This window comes from Neoarius graeffei, chromosome 16, assembly GCF_027579695.1.
Source record: "Neoarius graeffei isolate fNeoGra1 chromosome 16, fNeoGra1.pri, whole genome shotgun sequence".
Lineage (NCBI taxonomy): Eukaryota > Metazoa > Chordata > Actinopteri > Siluriformes > Ariidae > Neoarius > Neoarius graeffei.
The window spans coordinates 60,057,808-60,078,076 of NC_083584.1; the positions used below are offsets into that span (position 1 = coordinate 60,057,808).

Consider the following 20,269-nt stretch of genomic DNA (forward strand, 5'->3'; position numbering starts at 1 on the left):
TCAGTTCATTTCAGTTCCAGGATGTAACAGTACAAAATTGTTGGGGAGAAAAAAAAAATCCCCATATAAACAAGGGTGAATAATTATGCAATGTGAAATGTTCATTTTCTTGGTAATGAACTACAGTGTGTTCATCTGTTTTATAGATGATCTACAGTATGTTCACTGCGTTTGTGTGTTTTGGATGTACCTTTCAGATAAATAAACACATACTCTCAGTTTTTATATTGTACAGTTGCACCTTTAAAGACTGTCCTTCCTCATCCCAAGTCTATCCACAGTATGATCAGAGCAGGACCTTTTCTGTACAGCTGTACACTGTAATGATTCATAATCCCATGATCTGCTGTCACTCAGAAGAATCTGGTTTTCCTCAGGGACAGTTTCCCCACCACTGTCCCTCTGGCTTGCTCATTAAGGATCTAAATCTACAGCCACATTTCTGGATCACGCAGCAGGCTCGAGTCAGAGTTGGAGCAGAAAAATAACCAAGCATTTTTTTAAGTAAGTTTTTGTCAGCAACTTCTTCACTTCAATCTCCACTATATTTGGAACAGTCATGATGCACGTATCTTACACACGTATTATATCTTAATACCGCCTACAGATGCTAGTTTCAGCTGATAAATGTGGTGGATGATAAGTGCATGACACATTAAAAAAAAATTGTTACAGCAAAACCCAAAAACACAACATCAAAACCCAGAAACACAACATCAAAGCCAAAAACATGACAACAAAACCCAAAAACACATCAACCCCCCCAAAAAAGACATCAAAACCTGAAGAAATTATATCAAAACCCAAAACACAACATCAAAACCCAAAAATAAGACATCAAATCCCAAAACATGACATCAAAACATGAAGAAATGACATCAAAACCCAAAACACATCAAAACCCAAAAACAAGACATCAAATCCCAAAAACACAACATCAAAAGCTGAAGAAATTATATAAAAACCCAAAACACATCAAAACCCAAAAAACACGACCTCAAACCCAAAAACACGACATCAAATCCCAAAAACACGACAGCAAAACCCAAAAATATGACAGTAAAACCCCAAAACACGACATCAAAACCCGAAGACACGACATCAAAACCCAAAACACAACAGCAAAACCCGAAGACACAACAGCAGAACCCAAAAAAAGACATCAAAACCAAAAACACAACATCAAAACCCAAAACATGACAGCAAAACCCAAAACACGACGTTAAAACACGAAGACATGACATACATACATACATTCATTACCGTATATGTATCCTGTACAGGGTCGTGGTAAAGGTGGAGTCTATCCCAGCTGACTATGGGCGAGAGGTGGGGTACACCCTGGACAAGTCGCCAGATCATCACAGGGCTGACACATAGAGACAAACAACCATTCACACTTATGGTCAATTTAGAGCCACCAATTAACCTAACCTGCATGTCTTTGGACTGTGGGGGACACCCGAGCACTCGGAAGAAACCCACACAGACATGGGGAGAACATGCAAACTCCACACAGAAAAGCCCCAGTCAGCCACTGGGCTCAAACCCAGAACATTCTTGCTGTGAGGCAACAGTGCTAACCACGATGCCACCAGGCTGCACTGGAGACAACCATATATTTTAAAGTCTTCGGATCATGACAGTGTTACAGTACCTCTGATTGATGTAGAACCTTTGCTTCTTGGTAATCATCTGAAACCAGTCCACTCAAAATGGGCTCCCAAACCCACACAGACACGGGGAGAACATGCAAACTCCACACAGAAAAGCCCCCATTGGCCACTGTCCTCGAACTCAGTACTTTCTTGCTGTGAGGCAACAATGCTAACCACTACACCACTGTGCCGCCCGAAGACATGACATCAAAGCCCAAAATACAATATCAAAACCCGAAGACATGACATTAAAACCCGGAATACGATGTGAAAACCCAAAAACAAGATATCAATATCCAAAAACACATCAAAACCCAAAACACAATATCAAAACCCAAAAATAAGATGTCAAAACCCAAAAACGTGATGTCAAAACCCAAAATACGATGCCAAAATCAAAAGACATGACATCAAAACCCAAAACACAATATCAAAACCCGAAAACATGATGTCAAAAGCCAAAATACAGCATCAAAACCCAAAAACAAGACATCAAAACCTGAAGAAATGACATCAAAACCCAAAAACAAGACATCAAATCCCAAAAACACGACATCAAATCCCAAAAATACGACATCAAAACCCGAAGACACGACATCAAAACCTGAAGACATAACAAAATCCGAAGACACAACAGCAAAACCCGAAAAAAGACATCAAAACCAAAAACACAACATCAAAACCCAAAGTATGACAGCAAAACCCAAAACACGACGTCAAAATACGAAGACATGACATACATGTAGGATAGCGCTGACGCAGAGCGGCGGCTTCTCCAGTAGTTCCATCCGTATCGCCTTTCTTTGACTTTAGCGGGGTTTTTTTTTTAAAAGTCTTTTAGTCTTTCTGGTGTGTATTTATATTCTTTCTTTGACTTTAGTGCTTATTTTAGCATTTTTTCTTTTAGTCTTTCTTGTGTGTATTTATATTCTATGGATCTTTCTGGTGTCAACATGCGGCACAGTGGAGATTTTCGTGGTTATACTCGGGAACAACTGCTCACCCTACGACCAAGGGGACGCAAGGCCATTGTCCATTCTATACCTGTGGAACTGAGGAGGAGGTACCAGGGCTGCAGAGCCGGGGCCAAATGCAAGGATAAGAAGATGGAGGGGTGGTGGAGGTACAAACCCTCGGTTCCGTCGGTGCTTATGGGGAATGTGAACTCACTAACCAACAAAACTGATAAGCTGGCAGAACTGGTGAAAACCCAGAGGAGTGTAGTTTGTTGCGTTTCATGAAGATGTGGCTTAACAGCGACACACCGGACTTTAATGTGGCGTTACCTGGATTCACTACAGTGAGAGTGGACAGGGACGCGAAGCTGAGCGGCAAGCGCAAAGGTGGGGGACTCGCACTGTTTATTAAAGGTCCCATGGCATGAAATTTTCACTTTCTGAGGTTTTTTAATGTTAAAATGAGTTCCTCTGACCTTCTTAAGTCACCCCAGTGGCTAGAAATTTCATAATGTGTAAACCAAACTATGCCCACCCTTTGTCAACATTTGAGAATGGCGCGTCAAAATGGCGCGTTGATAGGCTCTTCCCTTTACTACGTCAGCAAGGGAGATGATCCCCACGCCCCCCCTCTGGATTCCCACCCACTGTATGGATTGCCCGCCCAGCTTAAAAGTTGCCACCAAACATGGAAGTTGCGCTGTACATGGATGTGACAACACAGAAAGGAGTCTGTTTTTACTGCCGACGGGAGAGCCCCTGAAGACGCAGTGGCTTAATTTTATTTACTCCAATAATACGCCGTCGAGTCTACCTAAGACGGTGTATGTTTGTTGGAAGCATTTTCCTGATGAATGTTTCCACAACTTGGGACAGTACAGGGCAGGTTTTGCACATCAACTGTCACTGAAGCCTGGGTTCAGCCTAAGCATCCCTGCTGCATCAGCCACAAACACCGAACAAGTAAGTGTATAACTGTTAAGTCGTTTTGCCATGTTTTAAAATCGGTGCGTTAGCCTTGCAATGGCTACATTAGCTGTGCAGCTTACCGCTTCCTGTAGTTAGCCAGGTACTCTGCGCTACAAAACCAAAAAGCATGCAGCATGCTCTGTTATAATAGCCAATCAAAACAGTTTTTACAAAGACACCCACATTCTTTTTTTTAAGTCACTCGTTCATTTTATTTGTTTGTTTGTTCAGTAAAAACCCAAACATTTGTTGAATTTATTTTATTTCCTCACGTCGCACCTAAATGACGTCAGCACGCGGTATTTTTCCCTTCGCGGTTTGTTCCTTCTCTCTCGCCATAGTAAGACACCCACATCCGCTTGTTCTGACCCACTGGAGGTAGCGTCACAGTGCTGTTAGCCAATCAGAGGTAACACGTTGATATGTCATGAATATTAATGATAAGAGCTGAAATCCTGTTGCTCTCCCACCACCCGCTCCTCCACCAAACTAGAACAGCCTGAAACAGGAGAACCACAGCATTTTTTTCACCAAAACCAGCTCACAGGGCATTCATTCATACTAGAGACCACCGCACAATTAATGAAAAAACGATGTCATGGGACCTTTAACACCAGATGGTACAACCCGGGACACGTGAACGTTAAAGCGATCATCTGCTGCCGGGACATTGAACTGTTAGCGGTGAGTCTCCGACTGTATTACACGCCTCGGGAGTTTACACACACCATTTTCACCTGTGTTTACATTCCTCCGCATGCGGACACGCAGGCAGCATGTGACGTCATTCACTCCACCATAGCAGCGCTGCAAACACAACACCCCGAGGCTTTCTTCGCGATCTCTGGGGATTTTAACCATGTCACTCTGGACTCCACTCTCCCTGCCTTTCATCAGTTTGTGGACTGTCCCACTAGGAAAAACAGGACCATAGGCCTATTGTATGCCAATGTAAGGGACGCATACAGGGCAATCCCACTACCGCCACTGGGGAGATCTGACCATAATCTGGTTCTCCTACAGCCTCAGTACAAACCAATGGTTCTGAGGCAGCCCACCACCATGCGTTCATTCAGGGCCTGGTCTCCTGAGGCAGAGGAAACTCTTAAGGACTGCTTCGAGATGATTGACTGGAATGTACTGTTAGACTTGCATGGGGAGGACACTGAGGAGGTGACACACTGCATAACGGACTACTTGAACTTTTGCAGGGACGTTGTTGTTCCCACAAAAACTGTACGCTGCTTTCCAAACAACAAGCCCTGGATTACCAGTGACGTTAAGGGCCTCCTCAACCAAAAGAAGAGGGCGTTCAAAGATGGAGACAGGTCAGAGCTGAAGCGTGTATGGGGGAACTCAAAGTCCGGCTAAAAGAGGCCAAGGAGTCATACAGGAAAAAGGTGGAACAGAAGCTGCAAGAAAACAACATAGAGGTCTGGGATGGGATGAAAACCATCACAGACTATAAGAAGAACAGTGGCAGCTCAGCAGATGAGAGCATGGACAGGGCAAACCAGTATAGACCCCTTTCACATGATGTCACCGCGCCGCGAGATTTTGTTAGGCGCCATATTGGAAGACCAAGTACATGCACTCACAATATAAAACAAAGTACGAGCGAGAGTAAAGTGACACGATGGATGATAATTCGGGTTATGTGAGTACATTACCAGTTGCAGAAAGGGCACGGTATGTGGAGAAACTGGCTGTGATTGATGGGTTTGACCCATATGATAAGACTCAGAAAAAATTATGTGAATCCAAGCACACAGTTTAACGCAAAAGTTCGTTTATATCCCGACCTTGTCAGCTGTCAGATTTATGTTAATGGACCCGGTAAGCTGGTAAATAATATATATTTTTTTTCTTTACCAAATTCTAACAGAAAACGAGAGCACCCGAAAGGGAAAACCGAGCCGAGCCGCCTCACGGCTGTAATGCAAATTGCTTTCCTCCTCGGTATACAAGTGAGCTTCCATGGCAGGGAAAAAGAAACTACATTTTGCCGCCTATGTAGTCCCCTATTTAAACAAATAGGAGTCATTCAGGATTCAGCCATGTTTTTGCTCCGTGTTTTTACTCGACCAAAGTCATACAGTATTATGAGCTTTAAATTGCATAAATAAAACCATTTGGTGAAACTTTGAAGAAGAGATTGTACTGGTTTAGTACTAGTTTTTACCTAACATTTTCATGTCGACTCCAATTAATACACTAGTAGAATCGATGACTAGTTTAGTAGGCCAAAACTTTTTTCAATTTTTGACTGTACCAGCCTAAAAAAACTTGCGACAGTCAAATGGAAAAAAAGCAAGCTGGTCATGTTGTACTGGACTAATCTATGACTGATGAGTATAGTAAGTGATACTAGTACTGATACAATAAAACAGACGACTGTAATCTGGTAGGCAGCACGATTTATATTATTTCTCCGTGTCAGATACATAAGGAGGACTGGACACCAATTCTGCCATCTGTTTGCTACCCAGACATTGTAAACTATTTGTTGTTTACACCCAGTGCCTACACTGCTGATGACTTGAAGGCCTACAAAGGGCTACAGGCTTACAATTATGTTGTTAGTGGCTTGGTTCGTGATATTACAGCTGTTATTAAGAATAACCTACACATAGTTATGGCCAAGGTAATATTGTTGATATTTATCTTTTAATAATATATCTTTTCAGTTGAAAAATTAATACTTTGTTACTATTAAGGTATCCATAATTTAGGTTAATTTATCCAAATTATACATATGTATTTATGATATATGCCTACACAACAACTATGTTTTATTTATATAATAGGAGGGAGAGCAAGCCCCAAACCATCCTAAATTATTATTATTATTATTATTATTATTATTATTATTATTAAATTGTAGAAGTCTGGGAGGCTTGCTCCTCATACAGTTATCAACTTGAGGCCAATTTAGCATGTTTTAAATCTGAATTTCTTGTGTTTGCTTACCTCAAAGTGTCCGCAGATCATGCACAGACTTATCCATTATATCCACAGTTTTTTGCCAAGTCTCACACAGGTTTCTTTCAAGTCTATTGTTGGGCCAATAAATCATAAATAAAACAGCTCAGATTTGTTTGTTTAAGTCGTTTGCCACTCCACTTTATTCTCGTGGGTTCACATACCACTGCCGTTATCACGAGTTTGTTGGTCTTCCAAAATGGCGCAGGGTCTGTTTACTTCCAGTTTCGGGTGACGTCAGTGAAAGGGGTCTATAATCACTTCTTCAACAGGTTTGATTGTCCTGCTCCTGCTGCCTCCTCCTCCCCTCCTCCTGCAGCAGTTGTCACCTCGTCACCGTCACCATCACCGGCAGATCAGCCCTCACCCCCACCACCAACATCGTCAGCATTAGAGCCATCAACACCTCCTGCAGACGGAATAAACATCCACTCCCCCAGTCCCCCCATCTTCACTGCAGACCAAGTCAGGAGAGAGCTGAGGAGACTCCACCCCAGGAAGGCAGCAGGCCAAGACAAGGTATGTCCCAGGATGCTGAAGGCCTGTGCTGCCCAACTGGGGGAGCCCCTCCAACACGTCTTTAACCTGAGCCTTCGCCTCGGGAGAGTTCCTGTCATGTGAAAGACGTCGTGCTTCATTCCAGTTCCTAAGAAAACACATCCAAAGGAACTGAATGACTACAGGCCAGTCGCCTTGACATCACACGTGATGAAGACCATGGAGCGACTGCTGCTGAACTTCCTCAGACCCCAGGCCCACCATGCTGAGGACCCACTGCAGTTCGCATACCGGGAAAAGGTGGGAGTGGATGACACCATCCTCTATCTTCTGCACAGGACTCATTCTCATCTGGACAAGGGGAGCGGTGCAGTGAGGATCATGTTTTTTTTACTTCTCCAGCGCCTTTAACACCATCCAGCCCCTTCTACTGAGAGATAAGCTGCAGGAGATGGAAGTGGACACACATCTGGTCTCCTGGATCACAGACTACCTCACCGGGAGACCACAACATGTCAGGATCAGGGACGGCATTTCTGACACGGTGATAAGCAGCACGGGAGCACCACAGGGGACTGTGCTCTCTCCAGTTCTGTTCACTCTCTACACATCAGACTACACATACAACTCTGAGTCTTGCCACATGCAGAAGTTCTCAGACGATACTGCGACTGTGGGATGTGTTCATGATGGACAGGAGGAGGAGTGCAGAAACTGATACAGGACTTTGTGTTGTGGTGTAAATCCAACCACCTGCAGCTGAACACTGGCAAAACAAAAGAAATGCTTGTGGACTTTAGAAGGTCCCGGCCGACTCTGCAGCCGATCTCTATTGGGGGGGGGGCGATGTGGAGATGGTCAGGACCTACAAATACCTGGGTGTACATCTGGACGACAAGGTGGACTGGACAGTGAACACTGACACCCTCTACAGGAAGGGTCAGAGCAGACTCTACTTCCTGAGGAGGCTTGGGTCCTTCAGGATCTGCCGAAAACTGATGCTGATGTTCTACCAGTCTGTGGTAGCCAGTGTCCTCTTCTGTGCTGTAGTGTGTTGGGGAGGCAGCATTAAGAAGAGAGACGCTGGACGGCTCAACAGGCTGGTGAGGAAAGCTGGCTCTGTGCTGCAAACTGAGCTGGAGTCCCTTACATCAGTGGCAGAGTGAAGGGCCCTGAGCAAACTGCTCTTAATCATGGACAATGTTCACCACCCTCTGCATGGCGCCATCATCAGGCAGAGGAGCTTGTTCAGTGGCAGACTGTTGTCCCTGCCCTGCACCATGGACAGATTCAGGAAGTGTTTTGTCCCTCAGGCCATTAGACTGTTCAACTCCTCCCGGCTCAGCAAAAATAAGACTCTGTGACTCTGCTGTACTCAGGGCTAGTTACACTGCTCTTTTCATGTCCATTGCACTTTTCTGCTGCTTACATAGACGTACATTATATGCATAGATGGGTATATACAGATATTTGTCGATAAGCTGGTATGTTGTACTTTACCTTACTATATACTTTATTATTATATACTGTTATAATGTACCTACTTACTTATATATTATACATACTGCTATATATATACTAACTTAATATTTATATACTAACTTAATATTATACATCATATACTATCAAACTATTACATATACTATATGTACTGATATATACTTTAACTATGCCTATCATGTAATATACTATGCTTTTTATCTACCATATACCACTAAACACACTGCACATGTATGTAACTGTCCACAAAGTATTTGCACTGCTCATTACACGCTTATTTGCACTGTGACTAGTTACTGCCAACTGCACTACCTCACTACCTCCCACACTGAGAGCTGTATATTTTATTACTTACTCTTATTGGTAATGTTTTATTTCTTTTGGTATTTTGTTTTTTGTATTTTAGTTTTTTATACGTATAATGCTATTTAGTTTTTGCATTGATCTTGTGCAATGTGGAAATGTTACTGGATACCTTGAATTTCCCTCTGGGATTAATAAAGTATCTATCTATCTATCTATCTATCTATCTATCTATCTATCTATCTATCTATCTATCATACATCAATCCATTATATGTATCCTGTACAGGGTCGTGGTAAAGGTGGAGCCTATCCCAGCTGACTATGGGCGAGAGGCGGGGTACACCCTGGACAAGTCGCCAGATCATCACAGGGCTGACACATAGAGACAAACAACCATTCATACTTATGGTCAATTTACAGCCACCAATTAACCTAACCTGCATGTCTTTGGACTGTGGGGGACACCAGAGCACTCAGAAGAAACCCACACAGACACGGGGAGAACATGCAAACTCCACACAGAAAAGCCCCAGTCAGCCACTGGGCTCAAACCCAGAACATTCTTGCTGTGAGGCAACAGTGCTAACCACTATGCCACCAGGCTGCACTGGAGACAACCATATATTTTAAAGTCTTCGGATCATGACAGTGTTACAGTACCTCTGGTTGATGTAGAACCTTTGCTTCTTGGTAATCATCTGAAACCAGTCCACACGACATGGGCGCCCAAACCCACAAAGACATGGGAAGAGCATGCAAACTCCACACAGAAAAGCCCATCGGCCACTGTGCTCGAACTCAGTACTTTCTTGCTGTGAGGCGACAATGCTAACCACTACACCACTGTGCCACCCAAAGACATGACATCAAAACCCAAAACACAATATCAAAACCCGAAGACATGACATTAAAACCCAGAACACGATGTCAAAACCCAAAAACAAGACATCAAAACCCAAAAACATGACGTCAAAACCCAAACTACGATGCTAAAACCAAATCATATGACATCGAAACCCAAAACACGATATCAAAACCCGAAAACATGACGTCAAAAGCCAAAATACAACATCAAAACCCAAAAACAAGACATCAAATCCCCAAAACACGACATCAAAACCCAAAGACACATCAAAACCCAAAACACGACATCAAAACCCAAAGACATGACATCAAAACCCAAAACATGAGATTGAAACCAGAAGACATGATATAAAAACCCAAAACACGAAATCAAAACCCAAAACACGACATCAAAACCCAAAAGAAGACATCAAAACAGAAGACATGACATCAAAACCCGAAGACATGACATCAAAACCCAAAAACAAAACATCAAAACCCGAAGACATCAAAACCCAAGACCTGACGTCAAAACCAAAAAAACACATCAAAACCCAATACACGATGGCAAAACCAAAACACGATGTCAAAACCCAAAATATGACATCAAAAGCAGAAGACATGACATCAAAACCCAAAAACACAACATAAAAACCCGAAGACATGATGTCAAAAGCCAAAACATGACATCAAACCCAAAAACAAGACATCAAAGCCCAAAAACAACTCAAAACACAACGTCAAAACCTGAAGACAACATCAAAACCCAAAACACGACATCAAAACCTGAAGACATGACCTCAAAACCCAAAACATGACATCAAAACCCCAAAACACATCAAAACCCAAAACACTATGTCAAAACCAAAACACGACGTCAAAACCCAAAATATGACATCAAAAGCAGAAGACATGACATCAAAACCCAAAAACACAACATAAAAACCCGAAGACATGATGTCAAAAGCCAAAACATGACATCAAACCCAAAAACAAGACATCAAAGCCCAAAAACAACTCAAAACACAACGTCAAAACCTGAAGACAACATCAAAACCCAAAACACGACATCAAAACCTGAAGACATGACCTCAAAACCCAAAACATGACATCAAAACCCCAAAACACATCAAAACCCCAAAACACATCAAAACCCAAAACACTATGTCAAAACCCAAAGATATGACATCAAAACCCAAAGCACGATATCAAACCCAATGATATATCAAAACCCAAAACACAACGTCAAAACCCAAAACACAATGTCAAAACCCAAAGATATAACATCAAAACCCAAAAACATGACATCAAAACCCCAAGATATGACAATAAAACCCAAAGCACAACATCAAAACCCGAAGACATGACATCAAAACCCAAAGATATGACATCAAAACCCGAAGACATGACATCAAAACACAAAAAACACGACATCAAAACCCAAAACACGACATCACATCAAAACCCAATACACCATGGCAAAACCCAAAACACAACATCAAAACCCGAAGACATGACATCAAAACCCAAAGGCATGATATCAATACCCAAAAACACGACATTAAAACCCAAAACACGATGTCAAAACCCAAAAACATGACATCAAAACCCAAAACATGACATCAAAACCCAAAGACATGACTTCAAAAGCCAAAGACATGACTTCAAAAGCCAAAAAATGAAATCAAAGCCCAAAAACACATCAAAACACAAAACACGACATCAAAACCTGAAGACACGACATCAAAACCCAAAACACGACATCAAAGCATAAAATACGACATCAAAACCCAAAACACCACATCAAAACCTAAAACACGACATCAAAACCCAAAACACAGTGTCAAAACCCAAAGACATGACATCAAAACCGAAAACACGACATCAAAACCCGAAAACAAAACATCAAAGCCCAAAGCACGACATCAAAACCTGAAGACCTGACATCAGAACCCAGACATTACATCAGCACCAAAAACACATCATCAAACGCCAAAGACATGACGTCAAAACCCAAAACATGTCAAACACAAAACACGATGTCAAAACCCAAAACACAAAGTCAAAACCCAAAACATGACATCAAAACCCGAAAAAAGACGTCAAAACCCAAAAACAAGACGTCAAAACCTGAAGACATGACGTCAAAACAAAAACAAAAAACAACATCAAAACCTGAAGACATGACATCAAAACCCAAAAACAAGACGTCAAAACCCAAAGACATGATGTCAAAACCCAAAACACGACGTCAAAACCCAAAGACATGACATCAAAACCTGAAGACATGACGTCAAAACAAAAAACATGACATCAAAACCCAAAACACGACATCAAACCTGAAGACAGGACATCAAAACCCAAAAACAAGACGTCAAAACCTGAAGAGATGACATCAAAACCCAAAACACGACTTCGAAACCCGAAGACATGACATCAAAACCCAGAAACACTGCAGTCATCATTCATTTCTGTTGTTTTTTGGCTTCATTGTTGCATTTTCAGATTGGTTTTTCTGTTTTTGCTTTCTTCGTGTGTTTTGCACTTAGAGCAGGGACGTCACTAGGTTTGAGAGTCAGGGGTAGCTTAGCACCCAGAGGAGAAAAGGTATTGTGCGCGCGCAGCGCGCGCCGAACATTTTTCAGAGCGCCTACTAAGGCTGTCAATCAATTCATTATTTCAAGAGCATCACACCTTGGGGACACACTTCCCACCATTTCTATTCTATTTTAAAATTGCTTTCATCATTTAATTGCTTGCTGAAGCAACTTCACCAGCTAAACTACAAAAATGTGAAAAAAACAATGGTAGGTGTCATGCATTCCTGCGCAAACTGAAGAGGGCAAGTGCTTCACAAATCATCATGTAAACATTCTACAGAAGACTCAATATAGCCTAGGTAAAGTTAAGCAAATGCAAACCACTGACATCAAATTACAATCTCACCGTGTGTGTCTGCAAATGAAAGCATAGAATTCTGACTCTCTGCAAACCCAACTCAATGGAAGCCCGCACCGCGCCTGCTGCAGAATGCCCGCGTAGTTTTTTAAGTCCTACTAGCCTACCACTCGACGTGACGCTTGACACAGAGCCAATGAGGAGGAATCATAACGATATTAATAATATTGCATTAAACAATAAATAAGCAAGCAGAAACTGTTGTTCGGATTAACTTGCGTTCTTGATGGCTCATGTTCAGTGCTTTACTGCCTTTGTTTTTTTTGGGAAAAAAAATAAAAATATAAATAATTTAAAAAAGGGCAAAAAATATAGGGTGGCTTTGCCATAAGATAGGGTGGCTGGAGCTACCCTAAAATGGGTCTGGCGACGTCTATGACTTAGAGGCCACTTACAGATATAGAAGAATCATCTCACCTTTGTAAAAAATATATATATTACTTATGTGCACTTTTATCAGGAGATCCAGCAGTGCTTACTAATGACATAAGGAGCAGGAGTTTCCAATCAACACACACACACACACACACACACACACACACACACACACAAACTCACGTGGTCTGGTCGTTGGTGAACTCGAGCTCTCCGCATGCGTCTTCGTAGTCAACTCCTCCTCCCTGGGCTGTTCCCGGCTCTGTGTGGTAGGGCAGGATCACAGTCCCACGGGCCCCCGAGTTCCTCACCACCGTCACCTCCATGGTGCCCACACTCTCATTCACACGCTTAATGCGCTCGCTGAACGTGAAGATGCCTGCGTGGTCGTCATCGAGAATGGTCACAGTGGTGACCAGTGGTTCCACTAACTGGCCCTTCGGTGCCTGTCCGACGACGTCACTTTCGAACATGCCCTCGGCGTCACCGACTCGCAGGTTTAGCAGACGGACGAAGAAGTGCTCGTCCTCCTCAAAGATATCGTCATCTATTATTCCTACCTGAAAGCAGGGACATAGGGAGCACGTCAAATCGGATTCATTCAAAATCATTTGGACTGGCGAAAACTTTAAAATAACTCTCTCACCTTTATCTCTTTTCTGGTCTCTCCTGGCTTAAACACCAACGTCCCCTCACTGTATTCGTAATCCGACCCGGCGTTGGCCGTGCCGTCCTCCGTGCTATAGTCCACATAAAAGGTGTTCTCGCCGGTTCCTCCCTGGCACAACACAACTAAGGTCAGCGTGCCGCAGTTCTCCATGCACTGACTGTGGCTGCTCTCAAATGCGATGCGGCTACATGTAGCGTCGTTATCGTGCTCGGACACTTCAACATCTTTAGCGGCCGTCCGGCGCGCGTGATCGGCCGCGTGCTTCTTCAGCACGTTACCTGCTCCTATCATCATGCGTGTGGCCTGGACGCGGTAGAAAGCGCGGCTCTTTTGCTGGTGCAGCAGGGCGTAATAGTTTGCGAGCTCCATTAGCTGATCCAGATCTTTTTTGGGGTACTTCTGCTTCAGGCCCTTCAGGATACGAATAACCTGAAGAGACAGAACAACGTACGGCAGGATCAGATTTGGTCCTTATTCATCAAAGTTGTGCAGAAACGAGCATAGATTTTAACACACAGAATGACGTACGAACAAATTTACATGCTAAACAGAGTCAAGTCCAATTCTGATCTTGAACTGAAATCAGTTTTTCTGTTTTAAGAAAAGATACAACACGTAAACACAAACATGTGTTTATTTTTGTTTTGATTCATTCTCATGAGGTTCATGTTCTCCTTCGCTGTACATTTTCTAAATTGCAATATTTCAGAGGTCACCCCAGGTTAAGTATCAAAGGTGGACTGGTTATGTGTGTGTGTGTATGAGTGGATGTGTTTCCCTCACCTCTTTGCGGCTCTCATCCAGTTCTTTCGAGCTTTCCATGTTAACGGTGGTGCTGTTGGACTTTACCAGGGTTGCCATGGTGCGTGCACTGTTATTAGGCCCATCCTGGCAGTGCTCCAGGATAATGATTCCAGCTGACGCACTTGGTGGAAACTTCCCACGCATGAGCGTATCTGCTCCTTTAGGGGACATTTCGCCTTCTGTCTCCACGACAACCCCCGTCCTTTTGTCAGCACGATAACGCTTAGACATGTACTTGTAGAAGAGGAGACGGCGATCAGCAATCCAGGCCAAAATAACACAAACTGGGAACAGGCACAGAGTCACCAGGGCCTCCCAAATCTAACACATTCAAACACACACACACACTTGTGTTACTATTATTGTCAGACCTTTCCATTCAAATCTAATTATTAATACAGACAATTCATTTTTTCTGGTTCTCATTATTTTGAATGTAGATTTTTTTTTTAAATCCTAAGCCTTCTGAATTTACACTCACCGGCCACTTTATTAGGAACATCCCTACATCCACCTGCTGTTTTCTGCAGTTATCTAATCAGCCAATCCCTTGGCAGCAGCACAATATATACAAGAAGACAAAGTCATCTATATCCCCCGCCCTATACACCAACTATATACCAAGTTTCAAGATATTATTTGTCACATTTTTCAAGTTGTGCTGCAGGAAACCAACCCTACCTCTTTACACTGACCTCAGCAGCCCATAGCATAAACCCAGCGGACCTTTGGTCCAGGTGAGCTAAAAATTTAAATTTCTCACATTTCTTCATATCAAAAGGCACATATACATTACTTAACACATATACCAACTTTCAAGCCCAAACCACTCATAGTTTTCAAGTTCTGCTCCGAAAACAAAACCTACCCCTAAGACTAACCTGAGAGACTAAGTCTGAAATTGTTTCCATGGAAACATGAAAAATTTAAATTTCTCAAATTTATTAGTATGAAAAGGCACATCTACATCACCTTGTTAACATGTATACCAAGTTTCAAATCTGCATCATGAACAGTTTTAGATATATGCTCCGGAAACGAACATTGTTCTTAGAAACTAAGTCAAAATCTATTTTTTATGTAAAAATTTGAAAAATACTTTTTTTCAAAAATCCAAAATAGCAAAAGGCACAAGTTCACATGTTGCTTGATATGTATACAAAGTTTCATGAAGATATCTTTAGTAGTTTTAAAGATATGGTGCGGAAACGAAAACATGACCGGACAGACGGACAGGCTGATGGAACCTGTTTCTATATCCTCTGCCAAACTTCGTTTGGACGGGGGATAAAAATCATGCAGATACAAATCAAGAGCTTCAGTTAATGTTCACTTCAAACATCAGAATGGGAAAAAATTGCACTCTTTCTCACTTCTACATACCTCGACAATTCCAGGTGAGATGATGGCGAGTATAAGGTAAAGCCATATGTATGCAAAGATGCTCCAGAAGGCGGTGATGAAGAAGACTCTCAGATGTTTGATCTTCCTCACCTCTCCTTTCGGGATCACCCACACACAGAGACCAATGATCACAAACATGTTGAAGGCGGCACTGCCGACGATCGTGCCAGGACCCAGTTCACCCGATTCAAAACCGTGTCCACAAACCTAATGCATGCACACACACACACACACACACACGGTATTTTCTGTGTTATTAGAAGAGTGCTGCAGGTTATCAGGTAATATACTGTGAGAAGAGAAAAACGAAATGGCGGTGCGTGTTGCTGAACCAACCGAGGAAGAAATAAAAACTCTACTTGAAAACAAAACCCAAAAAATACAAAAAAGCAACAAAATATGGAATTAAAGTATTTGATGGTAAGAACGTATCTTGTTATATTTTTCAGGAATTATTTATTATTATTATAGCATTTTTCACAAACTGCTCCTGTCATTTCGCCGGTTTGTTTACAGTCTTCATCTTTAAGCATTAAATTTTGTTGAATTTTTTAGACTGGTTCAAAAGCTCAAAGAAGTTTGAAAATTACAGAACTGAAATGTCCAAGGAAGAATTAAATAAATGTCTAAAGCTATTCTATACCTCGGCACGACAGCAACATGGCACTTTCTATAAAAAAACAACACTAAAGTCAATTCGTGCCGCCATCGATAGGTTTATAAGAAGTTCGCCAAAGCGGAAATGATTTTGTCGGATGTTTTGTATCAAGTTTTTATTTATTGAATTTGCAAAAAAATAAATAAATAAATGCTGTTTCTCAAAATCCAGTGAATGTGGATAGAATAAAACAGTTATTCCACTCAATCTCATCGTACATGGCTTATGGTTTTTAGATAGCTGAGTAAATAAATTAATATGCTGGCATCCATCCATCTCAAGAAATGATGGTAGCACCTTGGCTGGTCATCAGGCTAGTTGGGAGCAGCGTCGAGAATGGCTCAGAAGTCCAATTCTTGCATGGCAATCCCTTCCACAGTTGATACAGATGAAGTTGGATGGTGGGTTGAGGGCCTGCTCACATTGCCTCTGCTACTGACTTCTCCTCTTGTCCTCCAGCTGCTGGTTGCGGCTCTCCTCTCCCCTCTTGACTCCAGAGCAAACTGTATGGCGCCAGCGTCTTCTATCGCAAGACAAATGTCCCCATCTATCAAGGTCGATGTCAGTCAGCTTCACGTCACACTTACATACATCTTTGAGGCAGAGAACTGGATGGCCCACTGAGCGTTGCCCCGACGCAAGTTCCCCATACAGCAGGTCTTTGGGAATGCGGCCATCTTGCATATGGTGCACATGTCCAATCCAGCAAAGCCTTCTCTGACAAAGGGTGAGATGCATACTGGGGCAGCCAGCATGCTCCAGCACAGTGGTGTTGGTGACCTTGTTGTGCCATGTAATGCCAAGTATATGCCGAAGACAGCAGAGGTGGAAGCTTTCCAAATGGTTTTCTTGCCTGGCATAGGTTGTCCATGTTTCACTGCCATAAAGAAGAGTACTGAGGATGCAGGCCTTGTATACTTTGCCTTTGGTGTTGCTAGTCAGATAGTTGTTGCTCCATACTCTCTTGTTGAGCTTGGCCATGACGCCATCAGCCTTGGTGATTTGTTTGTCCAACTCGTTGTCGAGTGACAGGTTGCAACTGACAGTGGAGCCCAAGTAGGTGAAGCTGCTGGTGACCTCAAGCATTTGGTCATCGATGTTGATGGATGGAGGAGTTGGAACATCCTGACCCATGACTTTCATCTTCTTGATGCTGATGGTTCAGCCAAATTCCTTGCAGGCAGAGGAGAACTGTTTGATCAGCTGTTTGAGGTCGTCTTCAGAGTGAGTGATCAGAGCTGCATCATCTGCAAAGAGCAGTTCTCTGATGAGGATGGTGCAGACTTTTGTCTTTGCTCGTAGTCTGGCCAAGTTGAATAGCTTCCCGTCACTTCTGGTATGCAGATGGATGCCTTCTGTGGAGTTTTTGAATGCAAAGTTCAGCAGTAGGGAAAAGAAGATACCAAAGAGAGTTGATGCTAAAAGACATCCTTGTTTGATGCCACTCTTGATAACAAAGGGCTCTGAGGTCTCTCCATCGTAGCTGACTACACCCAGCATGTCGTCATGAAAGGAGGCAATGATGCTGAGCAACTGTGGGGGGCAGCCAATTTTGCTTAGGAGTTGGAAAAGACCTCTTCTGCTCACTAAGTCAAAGGCTTTGGTGAGATCGATGAATGCAATATACAGTGGCATCTGTTGTTCCCGGCACTTCTCCTGGAGTTGTCAAACAGAGAAGATCATGTCCACCATTGATCTCTGAGCTCTGACAGTGCATTGGGACTTAGGGTAGATACGGTTGGCGAGAACTTGTAGTCGGCTGAGTACCACCCTAGCAAAGACTTTGCCAACAATGCTTAGCAGTGAAATTCCTCTATTGTTATTGCAGTCACTGTGGTTGCCCTCGTTTTTATACAGAGTGACAATCTTGGCATTTCGCATGTCTTGTGGTACCTTGCCCTCTCTCCAGCAGAGAAGGAGCAGCTCATACAGTGGTTCCAGCAGGGCCTGTTTTCCACATTTAAATGTGGAAATGTGGAGTAAATGAATTAATGTATATGTGATAATTCTGCAAAACAGGACTTGAGAGTGGTATAAATTCTTTTATTTTGCTGACTTTTTAGGTTGCAGATGACAAAGTGTTTGGCTGTTTGGTGCAGATACCAAGGCAAGTTATTACCATTAACGCAGTGGAGATTATCCATGTTTGAGTAATGCTTCATAAAAATACATAATAACAGACATAGAGATAGACATCAAATGATAACTCACTTCAATGACAGACAATAAGATCTCAGGAGCGGAGGATCCCAGCGCCATTAGTGTTAAGTTGGACACAGTCTCATTCCAGATGCGTACTGTAGCCACCGTTGTCTCTCCATTGGGCATAGTGATGGTAACTTCTTTCTCCTGAAGAACAAAGCTAGTTATGACAGTTTTGGTAAAACGATAAGAAGAAGAAGAGTGGAGGATGCAATGAAATGTGGGTTAAAAAATGAAGGCATGGTCTGAAGTTTCTAGACCCAGACCCTATCCTGGGATAGACAAGGTGGGAATGCAACCTGGATCTATTAGAGAGTACCATGCACACACATGAAACTTGAAAGTGTAAAACTATCCAGGCCCTGATAGCACTCTATTACTCTTGCTATTGTTCCCTCACAGCTCTAGGATTGATTTGATCCCAAGCTCTTGTTACTCCAGTAATGACTGAACGTAATAATCCAACTATTAGATGATGTCCCCAGCCATCCATCCATCCATTCATTATCTGTAATCACTTATCCTGTGCAGGGTCGCAGGCAAGCTGGAGCCTATCCCAGCTGACTATGGGCGACAGGCGGGGTACACTCTGGACAAGTCGCCAAATCATCGCAGGGCTGACACATAGAAACAACCACTCACATCCACACCTACAGTCAATTTAGGGTCACCAATTAGCCTAACCTGCATGTCTTTGGACTGTGGGGGAAACCGGAGCACCCAGAGGAAACCCACACAGACACAAGGAGAACATGCAAATTCCACACAGAAAGGCCCCAGTCGGCCACTGGGCTCAAACCCAGAACCTTCTTGTTGTGAGGCGACAGTGCTGACCACTACACCACCGTTCTGCCCCAACCCCAGGCATGTCTTTTGGTTTTCAGAATGTATAGAATTGGATATACTGTCTAACAACCAGTTAACTGTCTTACCTGTGATGTAATAACCTCAATAGATGCCATAAAGCGATCTGCAATGATAGATACACCCAGGAACATGTACATCAGAGAGATGAAATAGACAACAGCACGGGCAATCTTGTCTCCGAGTCCAGGGTTGTTAGGACTCCACACAGGCAGGAGGACACCTGGTTTACACTTCACCACCTCACCACAGCGCTTCGAAGTGGCATTATTGGACAACATATTATCATATGACTCCAGCCCTTTGGGGTTAATACTCAGCTCTTCCTCTCTTTGGGACTCTAGAGTGCAGAATGGAAGGTGGGAGAGGAGAAGGCACAAAGATAGAAGGAAAACAGCAGAGCTGAGAGAAGATGGTGCCATGGCTTCTATCCTCAGGCAGTGACGATGTGTTGTGAAACGGAGACAAAAAAGGAGAGGAAGCAGCCCACCTGAAAAATGAGAGAGTGTAACACAGAGAACATACAGAAAGTCAGAAATACAGTAACACCAAACCACAGGTTCAAATCATCACAGGTTTATATTCATGTGCTCATTGTAATACACTACAATTTCTACTGCAAC

General features: G+C 42.9%; 1 protein-coding gene across 3 annotated transcripts in view; it reads right to left on the bottom strand.

Annotated features, from left to right (window-relative positions):
- slc8a2b (solute carrier family 8 member 2b) overlaps positions 1-20,068 on the bottom strand; it is a 35,441-nt gene extending 15,373 nt beyond the window's left edge. For 2 of the 3 annotated variants that reach the window (XM_060942181.1, XM_060942180.1), the window contains exons 1-7: positions 19,715-19,924; positions 18,792-18,929; positions 15,902-16,129; positions 14,559-14,839; positions 14,498-14,528; positions 13,691-14,143; positions 13,228-13,604 (exon numbers count right to left, since the gene is read on the bottom strand). In XM_060942181.1, coding sequence (XP_060798164.1) covers positions 13,228-13,604; positions 13,691-14,143; positions 14,498-14,528; positions 14,559-14,839; positions 15,902-16,129; positions 18,792-18,929; positions 19,715-19,786 — 1,580 coding nt within the window. In that variant the 5' untranslated portion in view covers positions 19,787-19,924. Of the gene's footprint in view, positions 1-13,227; positions 13,605-13,690; positions 14,144-14,497; positions 14,840-15,901; positions 16,130-18,791; positions 18,930-19,714 lie in introns of all 3 variants that reach the window. The other variant, XM_060942179.1, reaches the window with a different exon arrangement.
- Between the last annotated feature and the right edge of the window lie 201 nt (positions 20,069-20,269).